Consider the following 25,163-nt stretch of genomic DNA (forward strand, 5'->3'; position numbering starts at 1 on the left):
ACCCCCAATAAGGGTGATAAGATCCTCTGCTATTTTACGCATTTGAGCTTGGGGTGATGGAGCAGGAGTAAAAAGGTGGCTAGAGGTAGATTTCCTAGGAGTGGCTTTGCTTCTAGGTCTAAGAGTATTCATCAGTCTGAGAGAAATGGTAGTCAGATGAGAAGACATTGTTTTTTGTCTAGATTCGGTAGTCCAAAAAACCTCCTCGGAAGCCAATGCCTGCCTCTGGACCCAACAGAGGTACAGACAGCCAAAGGTTCAGATGAAGAAGAAGATTTCTGTGGCATACCACATGGACACCATTTCAGAATGTGAAGACAAAAGATGAAAATACCTGGCTACAATAAGAACTCTACGATGAATGGTTCTCGCGTTAAAGAGGGCACCAAACCGGCAAGGGGGGACATCGTGGTCTGGGCCTAAACAAGTGATGCAGTATGAATGAAAGTCTCGGTGTGGGATTTGCTTTCCACAGGAGAGACAATTATTAACTTTTTCGGACATCAGTTAGTGCAAGATAAAGGATCCCCAGCGGGGTACTTAGCTTTAAACATTTTCAGCTGTAATTCAAACTCTGGTAGCGACCGACCCATACACTTGCGAACTGCTTCTGCTATAGGCTCCACTGCAAGAAAGACTGATGTAATGACGTCGGCTAACTGATGCAGAAAAACACTGACTCGTATTCAGGCCGGCCGAGGGTTACCACAGCAGGGATAACCCACAGGTAATGACTGCAACAGTGAAACACAAAGAACATCTAAAGTTACGTAATATTTATGAACTCACAGACCAACTTCAGGTAAAACATGAGCTGATGATGCATGTTCATAGTGTCAGTGCCTCTTTAGTTCGTGGTTCCTTCCTCAGCACAAAAACAAACAAAAATATAAAAAAACATATCAGCCGTCTTATTCAGGAGAAACTTCAGATGCTGCATTCAGGAAGAAGCAAGGGCTAGACCTCAGAGGCAGTGAGTCTTTGTGAAAGACCAGATATGCTTCACTAGATATGAGTATCTGAAAGTCCAAGATCCTGCAGGTGGTGTTGACGGCTACTAAAAGGAGAATTTTTCAAGAGGTAAACTTCAACACATCTGAGTTTTGGAGCTCAGATGGCAGACAAGCAGACCTGTCTACCCTGGAATTCAGATCCCATAATGGGAAATGATTCTTAAAGGCGGTGATGCAGCACTTCTTTAAGGAATTGCATGAATACATAGTACAGTATTGGACCAATAATCCTGAATTCTACAACTTCACGATGGACAGAAATAGCTTATGCTGGAGGTCTTGGGTTCAAGTAACAATTGAAAGCTAATGTATATGCGAAGGTCTTTTAATTGTATTTGTGCATTTATGTGTGTGTGTGTGTGTGTGTGTGTGTGTGTGTGTGTGTGTGTGTGCATGCATGCACACAGGCGTGCACATGCCTGTAATTTTATCATACTCGAGGTTTCCTATCTGAAATGAAAAAGCTCTTAAGGGAAAATTCAATACCTTACTGTCCATAGTATGCTGGAGGTCTTGGGTTCAAATCCCAAATTAGCACTGTTTTCCTTTCATTGCTATAATTCTAATAGTGCCAAAGCAGAGTGCTTTCTCTATAGTTTTGTGTGTGTGTGTGTGTGTGTGTGTGTGTGTGTGTGTGTGTGTGTGTGTGTGTGTGTGTGTGTGTGTGTGCGTGCGTGTGTTTGCAATTTCACCTTAATCACCATGCTTTTCTTGCTGAAAGGAAAACGCTCTTAAGGACAGAACTCAATACCTAACTGTCCAGAATCTCCTGTTGTTCCTGCAGCATGGTATGCCTGAAGTCTGATTCAAAATCTAAATGAGAACTAATGTCCTCCTTACTTTGTGACAATCTTCCATTTTATGTGTGTGCATACCTGAAAGATGTTCTTCCATATCAATGTTGCAGTATTCTTCACTTAAGGGATCTCCTGCCAAGGACCACCCTACATCTGGCCGGTAAAGCAAAGCCTTCAGCTCTTATAGGTGCCGTCCATCACAACGTATGCCCCTGTACAAAATGTGGGGTATAAAGGTGATGTAGGGATGCAAACACTCAGAACTTCTTTGCCACCAGTATGAACATATATGTCGTCTGAATGGCCTTCTGCTGTGCTGGTTGCCAAGACATTTTTCTGATAAGCGCCCCATTGGGGTTTCTTCTCTAATTTTGTTTCTGTTGTTTAGTATTGTTCATGAAATCTAGAAAGGGAAAATGTCAGTGTGGGAGGCAGACTCCTCATAAAGACCATCACGGCCAGTATCTTTTTTGCTCGGGTGTTTCTATCTGCCATTTTTTTGTGGCAAAGACCCTATGTAGTCATCTCTCCTCTTTGTCCGTATATCTTGAGAAACAGTGACTTAAGCTGTTGGGTCAGGGTGCTATGGCAGAATTCACCCATAAGGCCCAGCCATCTGCTAAGAAGAAAGCCAGAACAGATAGGCCCAATCTGGTTGTTGTTCAGCCTCCACCAGGCATCTTTCTAGAGGTTAATGAAAGCCCTGATGACGTTCTGGTGCTTGCTTTGTATTCCTCTGGAGTGACCCCATCAGATGCCAGCATGGATCTGAATTTGTGCATGTCCTCAAAGACTTTTCCAATGTCTGTGACTAATGGATGTACTTCACCACTCATGTATTGGAGAACACTTAAAATCAGACTTAGCGGTTTTGTCTTTTTTTTTTTTGTTACAAGAAACATCTTTATTAAATTACTATGTGTGACACATACAATCTTACATTTATATAAATGAAAATAAATCATAGCAGCACAATCTTAGTGGCAAACGTTATATCTTACAAATCATGCCAACACAACTATTATACATTATACATCAAAACATTATACATCACTTATAATATATCCAGTCATTGTCAGTCAACCATTGCATAGCTCATTCAGATCCTGCCTTCTTTTAGATATTGTTCCTCCTCTGCATGCAGTGATCTCCCATTTCTCATTTTTTCCTGTGAAATTTACTATCTTTTTCAAAAGATCCCAGTTCCAGTTGTGTTATCTCTGTTATTATCTTTGTTACTTCTAGTAAAGTTGGTTTAGACTTTGATTTCCATTTTTTAGTTACTGCTTTTTTGGCAGCCATCATAATTAGACTCAGCAATGCCTTACTATGTCTAGACAATTCAAACTCTGCATCATAGCTCAAAAAATAATTTCCTTAGTCACTCCAATTTGCTCACCCAGCACCTCCGACAGAGCAGTCTGCAGGGAATCTTTAAAGTCAGCCAACTTATTACACTCCCAGAAAATATGTTCCCAGTTACCTCTTTCTTCCCCACCACATCTCCAGCATGTGTTGTCTACCTGTGGAAAGATTCTTTGGAACACAGGCAAAGATCCTAAATCTTCTGGATTTTGTTGCATATTTGGGAGACATGCATATATTCCCCATTGTTTCTTTGTGAATTGCTTATCCAATTTCTCTTCCCAATTCTTCCTGACTTCGGATTGATTCTTCTAGTTATTATGCAATATTTTATAGGCTCTCCCAATTATCCCTTTCTTAATGGCCACTTCTGTTCTAGAGTCTACTAAGAATTCTACCAGTGCTGGTCTTTCGTTTAGGACCCCCCCCCCATTTCTTTCTCTTTGCCTGTACTCGGATAGTTATCGCTTTTGTCTTGATCTCTCACAAGGCTTCATCAGAGTGATGAAGTGCCATTATTCCCAGGTGTATATATATATATATATATATATATATATATATATATATATATATATATATATACTCTTACATCAATCAATCAATGGTCTTAAATTAGCATACCCTGAATGATGTCATCCAACAACTTAAAATGCCTAACAAATAAAAAGGCATGTGGAAAAAATGTAACTAAAAACATATTAGTATGTGTAATAAATAATTTTAAAAGGACAAAATGCATAGTAAAATACAGCAAACTTAATCAAATGATGAAAAATGATAACAGTAGTAAATAGTGCATTAAAAATGTTAAAATTCACAAATGGAAATTCACACAATACCAGCCTTATTCTTGAGAAGTGATCCTCCCTGAGGCCTATAGTTTCAGCCAAGGTGGTGTTGGAATCCAAGCCATACATTTTAAAAGATTTGTGGCACCTCTTAAAGATTTTAAATGCATCACAGTTTAATGAAAATATTATATTCACCACAGTGGATGTTGTAGACCTCTTTTCTGTTATTTCCCACGACAGTGGAATTGAATGACTTTACTTTTTTATATGAACAAACATCCCTGGCTATTCAAGATAAATGAGTGATTACTACCGTCTTGGATTTAACTTTGAACAATAATTCAAGTATCAGCAGTGGCTATGGGTGCTGCATACACCCCTCTTTATGCCAATGTGGTTTTAGCAGTGTGGAAGAAAAGGTTGTGTTTACCCCCAAATTTCTTTCATTGTTGTGTGGTTATTATAGATTTTTAGATGATGATCTGATTTTATGGAAAAGCACCATTGAACAATGGGGCATGTTTTACATGCAGTGGCAGAATTCCACAACCTATTTAAGGTTTACTTTTTCCATAGGGACCAATAGTATAAATTGTTTGGATTTTCTCCTTGAGAAGAATCTAGCTCATGAGTGTTACACCTCCACCATTTATAGAAGGATACCTTTTCCAGTACATATCTCCATTTTAACAGCTGTCACCCATTTCACCAAAAAAGGTCTATAATTAAAGACCAAATGGTGAGACTTTCTAGATTGGTATCAGATAATTTATTTGACAAGGAGATTCATCATTTAATATGTATGTTTACGGAAAGAAGGTATCCCATTCAGTTAAGAAACATCAAGGCTGAGGTAGTGGGTCTGCGTAATGTCAACTTTGTACCTATTTTGAAGATTAAGTGCCACACTATCCAAAATGCGGGTGAAAATATTATGGGTAGGAGGAATAATATTCAACACATCCACTCCTGTGTTTACCATCCTGTTTAGCAAGGATGCCTTTCAATATATTTGTTCAGTGAGGTTTAACTGGTATACTATATTCCCCTGATGATATTAAGATTCTTATAGGAGTTGCTCCAGTGATTGTTTTAAGCAAAGGAAAAAAACATTAAAACATTTTAGAAATACTTACTGGTAGCAGAAAGTCAATGTTTGGGCAGGATGTTAAGAGAAAATGTGATTCTGTAAGGTATGTATGTTGATAAATGAAGGACTCTATATTATAGCTGACAATTTTGCAAGAACTATTCTCTGCCCTGGGAGGTGTAAATGTAACACCTCCAATGTTGTTTATCTTGCAACTTGAAGCTCCTGCAATTCTTTTTATGTGAGGAAGACAAACAGAAAATTGAGGGAAAGGATCCATGAACATTTATACAATTTCAGAGAAAAATAAGTCCACCAATGTCTTACTTAGGCATATTACAGGGTGCTCCACTTTTACGTTTTTATTTTATTTTTTTTTATCATTGAGAGGGTTGTTGTTTATAACCATTCTGGTGATCTTGAAACTCTTCTTGAATTCAAAGAGTTAACTTGGCAACCTAGGCTAAATTCCTTGTTGCTTCAAGAATTAACAATTCTGTATCTTTGCTTAGTGTACTAAAGAGGAAGGCTGGTATTGTGTGAATTTCCATTTGTGATTTTTAACATTTTTTATGCACTATTTATTGCTATTATTATTTTTCATTTGATTAAACTTGATGCATTTTTCTATGCATTTTGTTATTATTTTACATTTTTTTTTCTGCATGTCTTTTGTTTGCTAGGCAGTTTAAGTTGTTGGATGACATTATTTAGGGTATGCTAATTTAAGACCTTTGGTTGATGTTTGAGTGTGTGTGTGTGTGTGTGTGTGTGTGTGTGTGTGTGTGTGTGTGTGTGTGTGTGTGTATATATATATATATATATATATATATATGTGTGTGTGTGTATATATATATATATATATATATATATACATATATATGTATCTATATATATATATATATATATATATATATATATATATATATATATATATATATACACACACACACACACACACACACACACACACACACACACGTGAACAATGGCAGTTGATCACTCTGAAGTCTTGTGAGAGGTCAAGATGAAAGTGTTAAGTCTGTTTCTAACTGTTCTCCAATAAATGAGTGGTGAAGCACATCAGTGTGTAGTTATTTTGTTTTTGGTTGAGTTTCTGTTTTTATTTTCTAGTGTCTGTACCTGACGTACCTGCCACTGAGGGCAGACCTCGGCTGATAATACCCGAGGGACTGAGGAAGATTCCTCACATGTTAAGGAGGGAGGAAATTCCTAAAACCATTATTGAGTCACATCAATAGTCTGACCCTCCAAGGGTATTTCAGGAGGATGTCCCACAGAAAAAGAAACAGAAGACTAAGCATATTTCTCCTGTTGTTAAGGATCCCCAGTGTAAATGGAAGGATTTCACTCAGGGTTTGTATAATGCTTGAATGGCCTTGAAACCTCCTCAAGGGGTGTCTGTCCCTTTTCTCCCCTGGTCTTCCATTCCTGTTAAGGCCTAGGAAATTGTATTCCTCAGATGAGGATTTGGATTCTGGGAAAGAATCTCTGGCTTACTCTTCCCAAATTCCTTCCATCTTGACTATTGTTTGTAGGAAAAGGATTCCTTGAGTCCAGATCCTCCCTTGGAAGAGCTGTCCTTTGGGGGTACTATTGTCTGCACAATGGACTATTTAAAGTGGGACTGTTCCCAGTTGTCTGACAGTCAAAAGTGGTAGTATGAGCTCCCACAAATGAAGTCTCCCAAACCACCAGCCATCCCTCTTATTCTGGCAGCCCTTTTGGATACTTTTTCTGCAGCCTTTGCACCAAAGAAGCCTGACAGATTTTACAAGGTGCCTGAGGACTGTAAATTCCTTTATAGGTGTTCTTCTGCTGATTTTTCAGTGCTATCAGTTTCTTCTGACAAATCCTCTAAGTTGTTGCAATCTACTAAGCTCCTTCCTTGTGATAAGGATAGTCAAGCTATAGAAAGGTTGGGCAAGAAAGTTTATCCTGTTGTCACCTTGTCCTTAAGGGCCATTAACTACCAGACTTATGTGACCAGATATGTTTTGATCTTCCTTTCTCAAGCTTCTAAGGTGGCACCTGAACTTTCTGATTCTGAAGGGATGGCTTCTGCCCTCTCCTTGTTAGGGTCACTTCTCAAATTGCCCATCACTCAATAAAATGCAGCTATGCTACAGCTGATGCCTCTTCCATGGCTGCTGCTTTGGTTCAGTAATGAGGTGTTATGTCTGACTACTTCTTCAGGGTTTGCTTAATGATATCAAGGCCAGACTTTTGGATGCTCGTCTAGATAACAAAAGTGTTTTTGGAACTGCTGCTTCTGACCCTTTTGTCTTTTCAGAATAAGGGTAAGTTCTTGCAGGAGCTTAAGCACATTTTTCCTAAGTTTCAGCGGAATTATCCTTCCATGTCTGCCTTCATTCTTGGACAGACTAGACCCCTCCTCAGAGTAAAAAGGGTCCTAGACATGTTCCCCTTGCTAAGTCTAGTCAGACTCCTTCTTCCAAGAAGCCTTCTTTTTAGGATAAGCCTGCTTTTACTTGAAGCTTGGCCTTCTCTTCCCCTTGGCCAGGTGCCCTTGTCTCTCCACCTCTCATTTTCTCTTTTAAATTGGCATCAGATCACCTCGAATTCTTGAGCTCTGTCAGTTATCCGTCAGAGATATTTCACAGTTTGGAAATCCCTTCATCCCTTTTCAGGCATTCCTCAACCTCCTTGGGAACAGCTTCCTCATTTGCCAGAGGTTCTGCAATCTCTTGTGCATTAAGCACTATTCAGCCTATTCCTCCCTTCCAAGTGGGGAAGGGGTTTTACTCCAGGAAGTTTTTTTGTTCTCCAGAAGGAGGATACATGGAGACCAACTTTGGATGTTTCCGTGCTCAACACATTTCTCAAAATCCCTTCTTTTTGGATGTTGTCCTTTCAGACACTGTTTCTTATTCTGCTTCCACAGGCCTTTCTGGTGTGTCTGAATCTCAAGGATGCATACCTTTACATCCCCATTCATCCTCTTTTCAGGAATTTTTTTACATTTCTCTGTCTTTTCCTTGCATTTTCAGTTCTCTGCTTTGGCCTTTGGTCTTTCTACTGCCCCACTCCTGTCACTTCTTTTTACAGGCTTCGAGGTATACAGATCTTTCCATACTTAGACAATCTGCTTATTCAAGCTCCTTCTCCCAGCAGTCTGTTACAGGTCCACCAGTTCACCACATGTCTTTTACGTAGTCTGGGGGTTCACCATAAACCTCCTGAAATCTATTCTGGTGCCTTTGCAAGATCGTGTTTTCCTCATATGCAGGCTTCAGATCATTCCCATGCTGGCAATTCTTCCTGTTCCCAAGGATCTGTCTCTGACAACCTTTTCCACTCTCTACTTCCTGTAGTTCTCTGTCATAGCTGTGGAATTTCTCAGGGTCCTAGGATATATGGCTTTCACCACTTCATGCTCCCTCTTGCCAGGCTCCATATGAGGACATGTCAGTGGTACCTCAAATCAGAGTGGCTTCAACATTGCCACTCCCTGGAGTTCCCTGTTCCTTTTCTTCCTTGTCTGAGGTTCAAGCTTCAGTGGTGGAGTCATTAACTCTCTCTCAATTCAAGGCTTCCCTTTCAGTCTCCAGTTCCCACTCAGGAGTTTTTTACAGATGCATCAGACAGAGGGTGGTGTGCCTTTTGTGGCTCCCTGAAGGTCCAAGGTCTCTGGCTTCTTCATTAGAGATTTTATCATATCAATATAAAAGCTCTGCTTTTGGCTCTACAAGCTTTTCACTCCCTCTTTCATACCGGGCCTGTCAAAGTCTTCACCAAAAATACCACAGTGACGTGGTATGTTAACAAGCAGGGGAGCACAAGTTCCTTTGCAGACTGGCTCTTTAGGTTTGGGATGTAGCTATCCAGTATCAGGTGGCTCTTCAGGCTGTTTACATTCCTTTAGAGCACAACCTAGTGGCATACTCTTTGAGCAGGTCCAGAAAACAAGCTCATGAATGGATGCTTTACAGAGATGTGTTCCAGGACATTGTCCATTGGTGGAGTATTCCTCAGGTAGATCTCTATCTCCCCTCTGAACAGACAACTTCCTTTATTCTGTTCCAGAGTCTCAAGTCCTCTGACTTGGAAAGTTGATGTCCTGTCTTTACTTGGAAGAGGATGTTTCTATATGTTTTCCCACCCCTTCTTCTGGTATTATGGGTTCTGCACAAAATCGGGCAAGACTCTCCCAAAACCTTTCTGGTGACTCCCTTTTGGCCCAGACAGCATTGGCTCCTGCTCCTCCCTCACTACAGCAGGGGCAATGACCACAAGTTATCTCACAGGATGGATCTTCTCACACAAGAAATGTGGGTTATAGGGTTTTGATCCATTTTTGGCACCTCTTTTCTGAGCAGATGTTCTGGGTTCTGCAGGAGGCCAGGAAACCCACTACTAGAAAATTCTATATGTCCAAATGGAAGATATTTCTGTCTGGTGCCTCTCTCACTATCAAGACACGCTATCTGTGGATGTTTCTCTGGTTCTCTCTTACTTGTGTGATCTGCTTTATGCTGGGTTGGCATATTCTTCAGTTAAAACACACCTGTCAGCAATTTCTGTTTGTCTGTCAGTGAATCCTTCTCTGGCCTATAGGATTGAGGTCAAGCATTCCTTAAAAGCATCCTTCATATCAGGCCTCTCAGGAAGCCTATTACACATTCTTGGGACCTCAATTCTGTACTTGAAAAATTGACCCAGACTCCTTTTGAGCCTGCTTCTTCAGTTTCTTTACAACATTGTACTGTACTTGGAACACTGTTCTTCTTTTGGCTCTTACTTCAGCCAAGAGAGGGTCTGAAATTCAAGATGTCATGGCTATTCCTCCTGTTTTAGTTTTTCATAAAGGCATAGTGCCTCTTCATACTAATCCTTCTTTTATGCCCTAGGTAGTCAATGACTTGTCCCTTAATCAGTCTATTAAGGACACTATAATTGCAACAGCATTAATGTTATATACATGGCCAAGTGTGATGAATGTCCTATATTTTATATAGGTAAAACATGTATAAAGGTTTAAACTAAGAATTGGTGAGCACCTGGGTGATTTGAGACATTGTAGGAGTACCAGTGCCCTTTATAGACATGTTAAAGAAAATCAAGGTCATCATTTTAAATTTTTAGTCATACAGCAGTTAGTTAAGGATGAACAAGGTTGTACTTTAGATATTCATTTAGCTGTTATGGAGTTGAGATGGCAGTTGTATTTTAATGCCTCCCAGTACCCTGGCATCAATGAAACTATTAGTATTGCTAGTGTTTTAAAGCTTGATCAAATTTCAGGTTAGGTATGGGTTTTTATGAAAGGACAAATTGTCCTATGTTTATAATAGATTGATTTATGGTTTGAGAGTATTTATAGTTTGTTTATATTTATTTTTATACTGTGGATTTAATTCAATGTATGTAAAACACAATTTGCACATTACTGAATGCACTACAAGAGTGAAGGAATGTGAAAACCACATCTTGGTGTATTGCTTTTAATAAGAATGAAAATGTTAATTGAATAATTGGGGGTGGGTATTTTAATGGCTGGGTTTGGGTGGGACATTGTTCTGAGGAAGTCTGTGTAGTGGAGAAGAAAGCGCTAAACAACTGTGAATAAAGTGTGGTGAATTTATTGGAAGTGTTCGACTCTTGCTGGCTTGAGTTTCTGTGGTTTTACTTACTTTTTGGAGTTTTAAGAAATTAAGAACCAAACATGGTGTGCCTCCCGTGTAGGTAAAAGCAAATAACCAAATGACTCCACGGTATTCAGCCAAGAGGTAATATACAATTAATTTATTAAAATCCAGGTTAAGTGCTTTTGTCCAACTCCAATGGATAAAAGCACTTAACCTGGACTTTAATATATAAATTGTATATTACCTCTTGGCTGAATACCGTGGAGTCATTTGATTAAAATCTTAACCATAACAGTAGATGGCCTTCTCTTCACTGTTGCAGTATTCACTTTCTTCCTCCTTCCTCCTGTGTTCTGTTTTCTTTCTTGCCAATGGGCTCTTCTCCTTTTTTCCCTCTTTATTTTTTTCCTTTTGGATGCACATGTTCCTCTTTGTCTCTCAGCATATTTTGTTCCTTCTGGGGTATTTTCACTTCTCAGTATTTGCGTTCATATGTCACCTTTATGCCCTACATTTTGCGTGGGGAGCATGTGTGTGATGTACAGAGCCTATAAGAGCTGAAGGCTTTGGTATACTGGCCAAATATTGGGCTATCCCTGGCAGGAGATCCCTTAGATGAAGAATACTGCAACAATCAACAGAAGGGCATCTACTGTTATGGTAAGATCTTATACAACTGTACTTTCTTGGGTCTGTCAAGAGTCAAGGAATCAGACAGACGTCAGCCTGTATCACAGCATCATAAAGACTGTTGCTATTTTTTTTAATTCACAGCACTTTAATTAATGATGGTTCATTAATTTTCATTTCATTGTTATTTAACTTGACAGGTATATCTGGGAAAATTGTCTCTGCCAGCTGACTGTTTACTAAAGAAAGCCATGATGCTGGTAGGACTTAGGACTTGGATTTGCAAAGAATAAGGGAAATGTATGTGTTATTTCTGTTGAAACTATCCATTCATAAGCAATGCATTTTAATCAGTTAGACTGCATGTATGATGACAGTAACAAAACAAATGTAAACAATCTAGAAAATGATGTGGATATCACTTTTAGTTCTGAAAGGAAGTAATTTTAAAATGACAGTACATGAAGGAAAATAACATTCTGGAGTAAAAACCTACCTGGAGTCTGAAAGTTTAGGGCTACCATTTGACAGCCACACAACCAAAGCCGAACAGGATCATAGTTTGAAGAGTCAACTCTTTGACCTCTTGGATAAACCCTCAACAGTCCCCTTCTGTTATAATGAACAAGTGCTTTTCCTCTATTCCTTGAAAGGCACTCTGCTTTTGTTTCTGCGAAGGATCGGACCTCCCTGTAGTCTACATCCTCTGTGAAGAAAGAGCATGACATCATGAATTTGCCATTAAAATTTCCAGCACAAACGTAAACTAGTGGTTTGACTCTTATTTCTCATTTCTGAAAACAGAAGGCTGTTGCTGCAAACAAAACACAGGCAGGTTATCTGATTGCTTTACAAATATCACCCCAAAGACAAAGTAGGACTGTTTTATTTTTGAAACTAGTTTTTGACTTTAGCTCATTTACTGCTGTAGTTTGCGTTTCTTATGAAGATGAAAGAAAGTGATGCAAGACCATGAATTAGGTGCATAAATCAAGACTGATAATATTGTCAGTCTAGCATAGTATCAAAGTATTTTTTGCCAAACAGCTAATACTTTTATTTTTCTCACAGTATTAACATTTACATTTATTTTTGTCAGATACTTAATTTTGTAGTTCACTAATTTTATATACTTTTGAAGTTTTGCATACTGTGGAATAATTGTTTTCTTAGCCAAAATTGTTTTTTTAAACAAGAAACATCTTTATTAAATTATCATGTATGACATAGGCAATCTTACATTTATATAAATGAAAATAAACCACAGCAACACAATCTCATTTGCAAACATTATATATTATAAACCATGCCAACAGAACTGTAATTGCAGATATTACACATCACTTTAATATATCTAGTCATTGTCAGTCAGCCATTACATAGCTCATTCAAATCCTGCCTTCTTTTAAACCTCATTCTCCTCTGCGTGTATTGAGCCCACATTTCCCATTGTTTCCTCTGTAATTTGCTCCTACCCTTTTCTAAAGATCCCAGTTCCAGTCATTTTATCTCTGTTACTATCTTTGCTACTTCTAGTAAAGTTGGTTTAAAATTTGATTTGCAATTTCTAGTAATTGCTTTTTTGGCAGCTATCATAATTAGACTCAGCAAGGCCTTACTATGTCTAGGCAATTCTGATTCTGTATCATAGCTAAAAAAAAAAAATCATTTCAATAGTTACTCCAATTTGCTCACCCAGCATCTCCAGCAGACCAGTCTGCAGGGAATCTTTAAAGTCTGCCAACTCATTCTACTCCCCAAAATAGGTTTCTGGTTACCTCTTTCCTTCCCATCACACCGCCAACATTTGCTGTCTACTTGAGGAAAAATTCTCTGGAGCCTACTTGTGGTATAAAAATATCTATGTAAACAATTCAAAACAAAAATTATAAATCTTCTAGATTTTGTTGCAAATTTGGGAGACATACAAATATCCCCCCATTGTCTCTTTCTGAATTGCTAAGCCAGTGTCTCTTCCCAATCCTTCCTAAGCTCCTCTGATGCTCTATTGCTTTCTCTCATTTTTTTTTAAATTAACAAATGACAAAAATGTTTCAAGTCACTAACCAGTTGCACACAGAAAACGTAATAATAAGAAATAAAACTTAAACCTTTATTTAATGCACTGCTTCTGACATCACTAAGCTGGAAAGGGGAAATATTTAAAGGGTAGGAAAAAGAGGCTCAACAGTTTGTATAAGTACAGGTGTTCTTTTCACCCAGCCAACTTTATCTCCAGACTCACCAACTGAATCTAAATCTGTATCTACATAGGAAGAAGAACCATCTGCCATTCCAGAGTATTTTTTTAAACAAGAAACATCTTTATTAAAGTATCACTTATGATATAGGCAATCATACATTTATATAAATGAAAACAAGATATATTAACATCATTTTAGTGGCAAACATTACACATCATTTATAATCTATCCAGTCACTGTCAGTCAAACATTACATAACTCATTCAAATCCTGCCTCCGTTTAAACCTCATTCCTCGTCTGCATTTATTGTTCCTACAGTTACCATTTTTTCTATGTAATTTGCTCCTACTCATTTCTACAGATAAAACAAAAATCAGTAGCACAGAAACATGACCAAATAAAACAAAAACTTTTATTATAAAATCGGTAAGCGCTTTCACACTTCAAAAGCACTTTTGAAGTGTGAAAGCGCTTACCGATTTTATAATAAAAATGTGTTTTATTTGGTCGTGTTTCTGTGCTACTGATTTTTGTTTCATTTTGTGACTTTTGGTTCAGTTGCACAGTTAGTTCCTTGAGGGTTATTTTATATTTCGTCCATTTGTAAAGATCTCATTTCCATTTGTTTTATCTCTTGCTACTACATTCACTACTGAGAGTTTGAATGTTTTACCACGGATTTAGTCCGTTGCCTTTTCCTTTTCCCTATATATTTAGGGCAGGACCTACTCACATTACCTTCCTGGAAATGTTCAGATTTTTTTTGTTCCTATTTCTTTCTTCCTGGTAACCCCCTGTTCATTTTATAACCCCCTAAATCCCATTGGTATTTCTTTAATTTTTAGCTTTATTTTCCTCATTCAACCTAGCCTGTAATACAGCAGCATATTTTACACTGGAGAAAAACGTCTCAGCAATTTCTCTTTTCTTTTTCATTTCTGCATTTAATGCAGCTAACTGCATCTCATAAAATTTCTCTAAAAAGGTAGCAAACAAATCTGAGGCTAGTGTTTGAATTTGTTTCCATTGTTGTAATAGCACACCATCGGAAAGGCCAACCACTGGTTCAATGGTAATTCATAAAACCCTTGGAATCATTTCAGATTTGAAATAAATGAATTAAATGAGGACAGAAATGTCTGTGTAGCCACTGACGAATTCTTGAATGCTGATTCAATGGTCAACACTGACTGTGTTCCATTTGAAATGGACTCCCATGCAGACCCACTTCCTCTTTCAGTCATTCCTGCTTTAGTAAAACAATCCACGTTCCCCAAATCCATGGAAAGGGAAGCCACCAACTGTTACAAGGAAGAAGAATCCACACTAAAGCAAAAGTCTGCTTATTTTTGGACCCAGGTTTCAAAAATAATCATATTACATATCCCAGTGAAAGCACATATGACCAGCTATCCAGAAATATTGCAAAGAATAATATCACATACCAGGTGCATGGAAAATGTTTTTCAAAAAAAAAAAACACACACAAGAAACCATCCCTCTAGTGTAATGAAAAACAGTTTGCATTTGGAAAAGACATATAAACCAGTTTTGATTATACAAGCGTTGTCAGTATCTAAACAAATGAAGCAATCACTTCTGTTTATATTATACCACAGATTATGTGATAAAGAAATACCAATAGCCTGCAAACCATTTTTTTTCTAGAAAATGTGCAAGCCGTATGGCATAAAAAGAAGTATTACCACGGGTCTCCCATCTATATCTGACCCTGCTTAGCTACTAAATCAAGCAAGATCAGGATCATTCAGCGTAACATGACACATTGTAGATGTTCATTGAGACCAGTATTCAAACAACAGTAACAATCAATTATTTTTAAATACAGTGTGTTTTTGCGTACACACACACACACACACACACACACACACACACACACTCACACATATGTGTTTTATTTGTTTATTCATTCATTCATTCATTTTTACTTCTTATCATGAAGTATCTGATCCAGTAGCAAAGAGAAAGGGTGTCTTGCCTGTGTCACTGGTGACCTGAGTTTGATTAATGGCTCAGCTTCTAGAGGGTTGAATGCAGAGGAAGAAGTGAGTGACCTATTCCAGTTTACCTTTCTGGAGAAGACTGTTCAGGGGAAAATTAATTTCACAGAGGACTCCTAGCAGTGCTGGGAGTTAGATTCCAAGGTGTAATCTTATGGAGCAAGGGCCTGACAGGAAGTCTATCAGAGGGGGCTCCCTGTTGTTATTCTGAGACCCATAATTTCAGGTCCTGGAATTACCAAAACAAAACACTGATTCTAAAGGGGAACAGTGAGTGGCAACGCTTGCTGTTTTTCTTTAAACTTACGTTTTGCAGTATAACATGTATCCTTGCACCCTTACATTCCCACTAATTATACTTGCTAAGTCCAAGATTGACATACCTCAGAGAAAAGGGAATTCTTTAAGGTACAGAGATCTTGGACTTCTTGTATGCAAGTCCCAATTTTTGCACATTCAATGTCACTATTCCAGGACTCGCAGATAAGAATCTTGTAATTTAAAATCATTACCCTATTGGATTGGCATGGGTGGGGGCATCCGTGAATATACATATTGCATGGCTCCATTGTGCACTCTGCACAGATTCCTAGATGAAGGAGGTTTGCAAAAAGAAGAAAAAAAAGGGTTACTCTGAAGTTGTCATTTTTCTGCTTCTGTTGCAACACAGCAGTAGTAATTGTTGTAAGCTAATTAGCACTTAAAAATTGTACACCTAAACATTGTGAAATTATTGCCATTTGAAAATCAGGAGGCTTTTTGCAGCTGGTGTATGCAAGTGCTCTTAGAAAGACAAGGTCATGCAGTTCAAATGTGTAAATGTTAGGTCTTCTGATGAAGCTTAACTGCTTAGTTTTGCTGTATCCCTTACTGGGCCTAGACAGGAATATGAATATGCTGGTTAATTCTGGAGATGTGAGTGAGCTAGCCTCCATCACAGAAACAGGTTAGCCGTCATGTGGTAAAACTTTGGCTGCATTGTAGGACTCAAACAGAAATAACTCTTTTAGTGTTAGAAAATGGAGCTAAAGTAATAGACTTTTGTAACTTCGTTGTACTGGAAGATAAATTATTCAGATACGACTCTGTATGTGGTGGATTGTTTAGAGTGTGCAGAGTCCATTGAAACCTTTACAAGCTTACAGCATGCATGAAGATATCTACAAGGGTACCAATGTGAGTGACATCTTAAGAATCCTGACTGAAAGTGTTAGAGCTATAAGGGATACAATTAGTGACATATTGACATCAGGGCAGTTATGATTTGGTTTTAAGTAGATACATTCTTGTAGACTTCACTTGCAATGGTGCACTAGAAGCTTTGTTGGGCTTAGTCCAGAATAACATCCCTGGTAACTATGGATTTCATCTGCTACCTGTCAAACTTGTGCGGCACTAGCCTTCATATCTGACAGCTTAAGGGATCATCTCACATAAGGCTCTGCTGTTGACCTACTCTGCAAGCATGCACTTCAGTTGTGAAGTTCTTTCTTGTAATCTTTTGTCCTATATTCCTTCCATCAAGCATATCCACTAGTCTGGCCATTTGTTTTTCTCCATTTCTGGAGTGGAAAACAGAGAGAAAGTGATGACAGCTGGGAACTCCAGCAATTGTGTGATGAGAGAATTTTTTTAAACCATTTAGAACAGGTCTCCACTTATTGGCTAACAGGTGTGGTACAGTGTCTGGCTGTGTCAAATTTCTATGGAGTGAACACACTCCTTGGCTGGGTTTATGCTTCTAAATCCTTATCAATAACAGTGTGGTACTGGACCTTCTTCTGATAGGATGGACAATTCAACCTTGGCCGTTCCCTGTTGTCTGTGTTTGTCAAGCTTCTTTAACATCTAGGTTTATTGTTGAATGCAGATCATCTCAGGTGTAGTCAGATCCACCTCCTTTATGCTAAGGGGCAAGCCTGTTTGTTTAGTAATGTTTCAATTTTGTGCAATGTGGTAGTTTGAAAATGTAAAAGGGTTTCCTAAGTTATTAAGATAGCAAGAGATTGCAGTACAAGTGAGTAATTGCACTGAATGTTGCATAATCAGTTCTGTATTAGTACACAATATTTATGTTGGCCTTTACCTACTTTTGCTTGTGTGCTTACTTATTTTATCTTTATCTAACTTATTTTAATGTCTATTTAACTTGCTTTGCCCATCTTACTAAGCATAATTTGCTGTTATAGTTACCTTTTTTAATTGTATACATTTGCCTTTCTCTTGTGCTCTAGTCATGGCTAAAAGGGTGTTTTGGCTGGTTAACTTGGTTCAAATTGAAACATAGTTCCTAGAAAGATTTTAGAAATGCAGCTACAGCTACTCTTGCAGTTTCTTCTTTTTTCACTCTTCCTTCTTTCTTTATGTGTGTGTGTAAAATGTCCCTGTTACTTATGGCTGGTGGTTAAGGATTACTCAGGCTCAAACCCTGTACCTTAGGTGCAGGATCCTGCATTCTCTACTGACACCACCAATTCTGATCCAGGAAATTTGATCTGTTCCTCTTCAAATTTGTGGTGTTCTGGCAAATCAGTGAGAATGGAATTCATTAAATAATAATAGCCCTTTGTTTGTCTTCCTATCTTTTTTTGAAACACACGGTAACACAAAACACTATTTTAGCAACATTCCAAGATTATACAAGCAATATTTAAAATGTGTCCCTGGTTTTGGGACTTTGCCCCCCCCCCCCCAATAAATTTTGGCTTTTTCCAGATGTCTTATGCTGTGAAATTGAGAGACTTAGTTGTGTGAAGTGAATGATACAGTGGTAGTGTTTTCCCTTACAGCAAGAGGTTTTTGGTTTGATTCCTGGCTGGGGTGCCTTCTGTGTGGAGTCTGTATGTCCCCCCTGTGTTTGTGTGGGTTTCCTCTAAGTGCTCTGGTTTTGGTTTCCTCCCATATTACAAAGACATGCATCTGGAACATTTCTCCCTGGGCCTCTGCTGAAAATTGGCTTTGTTTCAAGTTGGACTTTCCTGGTAAACAAATGTTAAATAAATGAAAAATTTTGCTGAGAGCTTCAGGGGAAGAGAAGCTTAGTGCTGCTTATTCCAAGTCTGTTTGTATTGTTAGTAGCACAACAGCTAGTAGCCTTACTTTTGATGCAAAAGGCTGTGGGTTCTACTCCCACAGTATGCAGGTGGATCGCTGATACTGTACTGTGTTTTACTTTAAAGGGAGTGGAAGCTGCAGTCCTGTGGATGTCCTTCTTTGGACGAATTACCTAGTAACTATGAACCTGTTATCAGTTTGCCATCCATTCCCTATTGCAATATTACTAGCTTATCATTTTTTAATGTAAAGCTAATGTAATGTAACACAGGCAATTTATTCTTCAAAGGCAACAGCCACTTTATTTGCAGATGAAACAATAAAATATAAAGTTGTTTCTTAGCAGCAACCTCTTCATTAGTTAGAGATCCCTTTAATGTGGAATTATTTAGATGATTGACTTCTGCAGAAATTTTGCCTATTTACTAATATTGGTGGATTGTAATGACAGAAGTTTAAGTGACCTATTATTGTTGAAATTTTCTGAAATGGGTAGTTCTGTCATTGGTTCATACATTTTGTTTCATTGCTTACTAGGAGACTGTTCAAAACTACAAATTTAAAACACAGTCTAACAACTAGTGCTATATTATACAAGGAATATAATTTAATATAATCAGGAAGGTGAATCAAAGAATGCATACATGTATGCATGAACCTAAAAATGTGTTTGAAAACAGCCCAGAGGAAAGTGTGAAAGGCTCAAAATCATGGGCAAATTTTAAGCTTTACTCTTGTTACCAAAGCAATGGATGAAGGTAAAACAGTTCACACCACATTACCTTGACCTGGCCAAGCCTTTTGACACCATCCCCTACTCAGGTGTAGTACAAAAGATGAATAATCTAGGAGCAAACACTTGCATCACTAGCTGTATTGCCAAATTGCTCACAGGATGCAGGAGATCAAAATAGGGGAAGAGACCAGTCACCAATGGAGTCTCCCAGGGTTTGGTGCCGAGACTTTTTTGTTTGGCATATACATCTCAAAAGTAAAAGGAAATACCAAAGGGCTTTGGCCAACTGAGTTTGAGATGACTGCAAGCTAGGAGCAGTTATTGAATCCTCAAATGACTTCACCATCATGCAGGAAGGTTTGTCCCAAACAATAACTGCTGTCAAAATCATGACAATGCCCTCTGAGAACTAACCCAATTGTTTGGCATTTGGGAACTTGTGTGTACAGTGACCTAACTTTTGACCAACATGAGCCCACAGTCATAAGAAAGCCTTTTTATATTGCACAGCTTATAAACAAATTGATTGTGACTAGATCTACAGATGTTGTTGTCCCCCTTTATAAAGCATTCATTAGGTCAATCATTTTGTATAATACCCACTTTGGCATGTATCTGTCCAGCCCCATGCAACAATTGGAATACCTTCAGAGATACCTTACTTAAAAGGATACAAGTCCTAAACAACAGATCTTGCATGGACCACCTCAAAGATTTATTAATATAGTCAGTATCCTGCAGAGTGCTTAGAGGTGACGTGTCTGGCATACAAGGCATCCTCTGACCTAACACAGATGGACCTACTGAACACCAGCAAGCCAAATGGCATCAGAAATACTTAGTCCAGGTATCTAAACTGTATGCTGTGGAGAGATGGATATATATCACAGAGGTTACCACTGTTCCAGAACATACGGTCTATAAAAATAAAACAAAGCTCATCTGTCCATATTCAAATGCAACTTGGATCTAAGGATGGGTAATAGAAAATGTACTCCAGGATTGACCCTCATGCCACTAATGGATAGAGACTGTTCCTAAATGCTGCATCCCTTATATGGGTCCTCTCAAATTATCTATGGAATGATCACAGTTGTTCTCACTAGGGCTAATATACAGTTATCAGCCATGGGATAGGTAAGACCAATCAGGAAATGTTAATTCAAGCAGCAAAATGGAATTGGCTAAGCTTAAAATGTCCTCCAAGTGAATCTATGTTGTGGTAGTAAATAGTTATAAAAAATTGCCCTTTTTAGATCACTAAGTGCCCCTCTCACCCTCCACCGCCCCCAGTCTTCAACAGCTTCTGGTGCTTATGCACACACACACACACACACACACACACACACACACACACACACACACACACACACACACACACACACACACACATCCTTACATTGGACCCTCAAAAGCAGGTGTAATAAAACACATATGTAGTAACAAAATGCAAATATTAAAACATATGAAAACAATCTGCTTCCCATTAGAATAAAATGGGAAAATGTGAACAAAAAAATCAAACTCAAAATAAAACATCACCAAAACAGATAGCAACCACACAATGCTCTAAAACATTAAATGCAACCACAACAGTAAAATACAACCTAATACAATATTAAAAATACAAATAAAAATCACGGAACTCTCATCCATATCATTTGGGTTGGTAGTGTGTATTCTGGGTTTTTGTATTTTTGATTAGTTTACCTTTTTATTGGAGGGGAGGTTCTTGCATTTTTGATTGTATTACTGTTTTTCTCTGAAGGAGAAGATAACTTGGATGAAGGATAGGAAGCTGTACCTGTCATTACTGGAGAACAGGCTACACCTTCCACTTTATATCAGGATCCTGAAGAAAGAAATTTTGACCTAACAGATCTCCAGATAAGCTATATCAGTTTTAAGAAAGCCTAGCTAGTACAAAATACACTATGCAGGGTTGGAAATAATAATGCATGAATGGAAGAGGAAAGAACTGATCACAACAGCCTCATTTCATATCCTTCCTTTGACCTACAAAATTATTTGTTCTATGAGGTGCCCAAAGAAGGATATTAACTATTAAGCCAATTGTTAGTGCTAAACCTTTCAGAACATGGTTAATGGAGCTAGCACAGAGCCATATTGGGGAGGGGGGTGGGGGGATCTAGAGATGGATAGGACCAAGCCTAGAATTCTAGCTTTAGTTTACCATCCTGGTATTATGAAGGAAACTTTATTGCCACTTGCCCAGAATATCAAAATATGGCATCTACCAAAGTTTTAGGAAACCTTTGATACCCTTACCTGTAAGAGAGTCCTGTTTGAGCAAATAGCAATGGATATTCTAGGACTACTTGTCAAATCCAGTAAGGTTCAACAGTATATACCGCTGTTCAATGACAATGCAGCCATGTTTTTGTAAACAGTATCCTAATGGAGCATGAATGGTAATGTCACAGCAAAAGAACTAATAGCATTTTTTTTCTAGGGTGGGAGTATTCCAGGAAACTCTTGCCAACCAGGGCAGCCTATTCATGCCTAAAGTAATACATGAGCTTTCCCATTTCTTTAAGTTGAAACAGTGAGGACCTCTGTATACCGCCTTTGGACAGATGGACTAATTGAATGTATTAACAAAAAAGTCTGTATCACAGAAAGCTAATTGATTCCATACCCTCTTTTTGCTGAGAGGGAAGTACCCCCCGAAGCCTTAGGTGGATTCACTTCATTCAAACTGTTATATGATGGACACCCTTGAGGCTTGCTGTAAGAAATAAAAACCTGGGAAGAGGTAAACACTTCCTTTAAGACTGTGATAAAACACTTTACCAACTCACAGGAATGGCTAAACACTGTAATACCAATAGTAAAAACATCTGATAGCCTCTTTCTCTACAATATGTCGTCTGGGCTCCATGGAATGCCCACTAGGAGTAGAGCAAAAAGGCACAGAATGCTCAGAGGAGAACGTATAACAGGAATGTTCATCTTAGTTCAGAGCAGTGGACAAGTACGTGTCTTGGTGCCCACTGCCTAGATCAGTTTCCTAGTAAGATGGAAAGGATTCTTTGAAGTCATAGAAATACAGAGGTGAATTAGAAAGAAAAGGGAGAAGGAAACCAGGGACCTAATCCTTGTCATCACAATGAACGAAACATGCTGGAGGGATAGGTTCCTGACCCAGAGACTCCCCAGACTCTGGAATAGACTGCCCATACATGTCAAGCAGAGCGCCTCCTTGGCCCTCTTCAAAAGGAACCTTGACAACTGGATGGGAGATAGGAAATTTACCCCGAGGATCATGTCAGTCGCCCTGTTAGACAGGGGTCCAGGGAAGTAAATATTGTGGGAAGAAATAGCCAGGGAATTGTTATGGCTAGGCTTGTACAGGCCCTAGGGCCGATAGCCTAGTACCAACCTATGAAGCTATGAACCACAGCAAATGTACCACACAAATCTTCGAAAGCCTTGGAAAGAAACAGAGGTTTCTCTAGTGAGCGTGTTCATAGAAGTAGCCAAGTCTCCCACAGCATGTCTTGACGTCACAGTAGGTGAAAGCCTGTCAACATCCCAGAAGAAAGACAAAAAAAAAACAGAATCTTTACTTACAAAAAAGGGACACATTTTGAGAATTAGCTTGCAGGACCAGTTTAACCAAGCAATATACTTTAACTCCTTCTGGTGAAAAAAGTAACTATCTGATATAAGAATCCCTAAGCTAAGAATTTAACTATGAGGTGTTAGAAATTGCTCATATGTGGGGTTATACAAGAGTACCAGAGTGAGAAGAATAATCATATCATATCATATTGGCCCACTAGCCTAATGGATCTAAAAGGTTTTAACATAATTCAGGAAACTAACTAGTATTTTCAGATTTGATTCCTGTCCTATATCCTGAGTGGATGAAACAGATGAAAGATTGGTTAGGTAAGAATTCTGTCCACTCTGGATTTAACAAAGGGATCTTGGCAAACACTTTTAACCTCTGAAGCAAAGGAGAAAATTGCTTTCTTGACATATAAGTTTATAAAAGCAATATTTAAAATCTGTCTCTACATTTGGGGTTTGTTCCCCCATTTTATTAAGCTTTGCCCAGAGTTCTTGTGCTGAGAGGTTGAGAGGTATGCCTCCAGCATGTCATGTTAGGATAAACAGTGCTTGAGTAGAAGAATTATTGATTTGCTCTTATTCTTTTCATGGGTTTCAATTGTGACTGGATAAAGACAAGATAATTGCATTCACATTCAGTTTAGTAGCCTAAACGGTTCCCTATTGATTTGTTGACAGCTTAGGTTGTCAAACGCATATTTATCGACACCTGAGCATTGAATGCTTAAAATAGCGAACTGCCACATCATCTAATTCTGTCCTCGGGAAAGAATTCACGTGGCCGTTCTCAGGGATTTGCCCTTTCTGCAATGTACAGTGGTCTCGGAGTTGGTATATTTAGTTAGGGGGGGTGTGGGGAACGAAGCCCCCCCCACTATGTTTGGGTGTGTTTATTTTGTTTGCGGATGCCCAAGTGAATTATTTCCCTAGGAAAGAATTCAATGACTTGGCTGTTTGCTGTTTTTAGCTTTCGACACTTAGGTGTCGATGATTTTGGATTCAACAACCTAAGCTGTCAATGTTATGATATAGATGCACCTAAATAGTATTTTACTATGTGTTTTACTGTTTTAACATGGCAGTGCATTTCAAGGAGTTGCCATTAAGTTTGCCTGATGGTGAAAAAAAGTTTGTATATGTATGTTGTACTGTCTGTAGCTTCATGCTTGCTGCAGTTTGTTTTTAAAAATGTCATACGTGGTGTGTTTTTTTCTCTAGAAATGGTTACTCATTTGTATTGTTTTCAGGTGTCTAAGCCAAGATATGACATTAGTTGTGCCATGCATACCTTACAACTGTCTAGAATAGTGCAGAATGCCTCTGGCCTATGGTTTCATACACACATGGTGAACTTTAACATAATACAGTTGTATACTTCATACATGACTCCCATGTGCACATCACAAATCTGTCAGTGTTATACTCCTAGCACTATTAATATTTTACCTTCTCCCTTTCCCCTCCAAATAATTTCAGAAATAATCTTTTGTTCCCTTGTAAACTGTACTACATACCGTCCTACAGTTTCATACTACATTTTCTTCAGAAAAACAAACAAACAAACAAAAAAAACAGTTCACATTCCATACAGAAGAATTTAAACAATTACCAAACTGAAGGCCAGCCTTAGCAATTACACGGCCCGATTTGGACCATTTTGGTTGGGCTTCTCAGCTTAATCTCTCCATCTGCTATCTCAACCCTCCCTCCACTTGCTGGCTTCTTGAACTTAAGATTATTTCACGTTATGTATCACTGTGCAGTAAAAATAAAAATATATGTTTATTTATTAGCTTATATTTTGTCAAAAGACATGTTAACACAGAACTAAACTATTGCAGTCCTGGATTACCCCCACGTACAACATCTCATGTAGTTTCTCTTTCAGACTATCAGGGTCCTGTTCAGTGGGCTACTGAGGTTCTGAGTCTACATGGTGCTTCATCAGGTGAGTGCATCATAGCTTAATGGAAATCATTTCAGAAAAACTCCTGTAGAACTACCCAGATATGAACCTGGGTAGGAGATAGCTGCTTACTTCCTCCTCGTCCCCCACTCATGCACTTTTTTCTCTCTTTTCTATCTCCCTCCCTCCCTCCCTTTCCTTTCTTCTCTTCATTTGAATCACATCTTACTCTCCTTGCCATCTCATGCCAAATGATTATACATACTCAAAGTAATTTATTTGCAAGTTATTTTCTTCATAGTAACATTGCACTATATGATGTTATGGC

The 25,163-nt window shown here is 38.5% G+C and overlaps 1 protein-coding gene across 2 annotated transcripts in view; it reads right to left on the reverse strand.

Annotated features, from left to right (window-relative positions):
* Positions 1-25,163, reverse strand: part of PLCG2 (phospholipase C gamma 2) — a 1,878,649-nt gene that overhangs the window by 208,596 nt on the left and 1,644,890 nt on the right. For both annotated transcript variants that reach the window (XM_044081788.1, XM_044081789.1), the window contains exon 28: positions 11,813-12,022. In XM_044081788.1, coding sequence (XP_043937723.1) covers positions 11,813-12,022 — 210 coding nt within the window. The remainder of the gene's footprint in view (positions 1-11,812; positions 12,023-25,163) is intronic.

This window comes from Protopterus annectens, chromosome 8.part1 (genome assembly GCF_019279795.1).
Source record: "Protopterus annectens isolate FY-2018-M chromosome 8.part1, PAN1.0, whole genome shotgun sequence".
In the NCBI taxonomy this organism is placed as follows: domain Eukaryota; kingdom Metazoa; phylum Chordata; order Ceratodontiformes; family Protopteridae; genus Protopterus; species Protopterus annectens.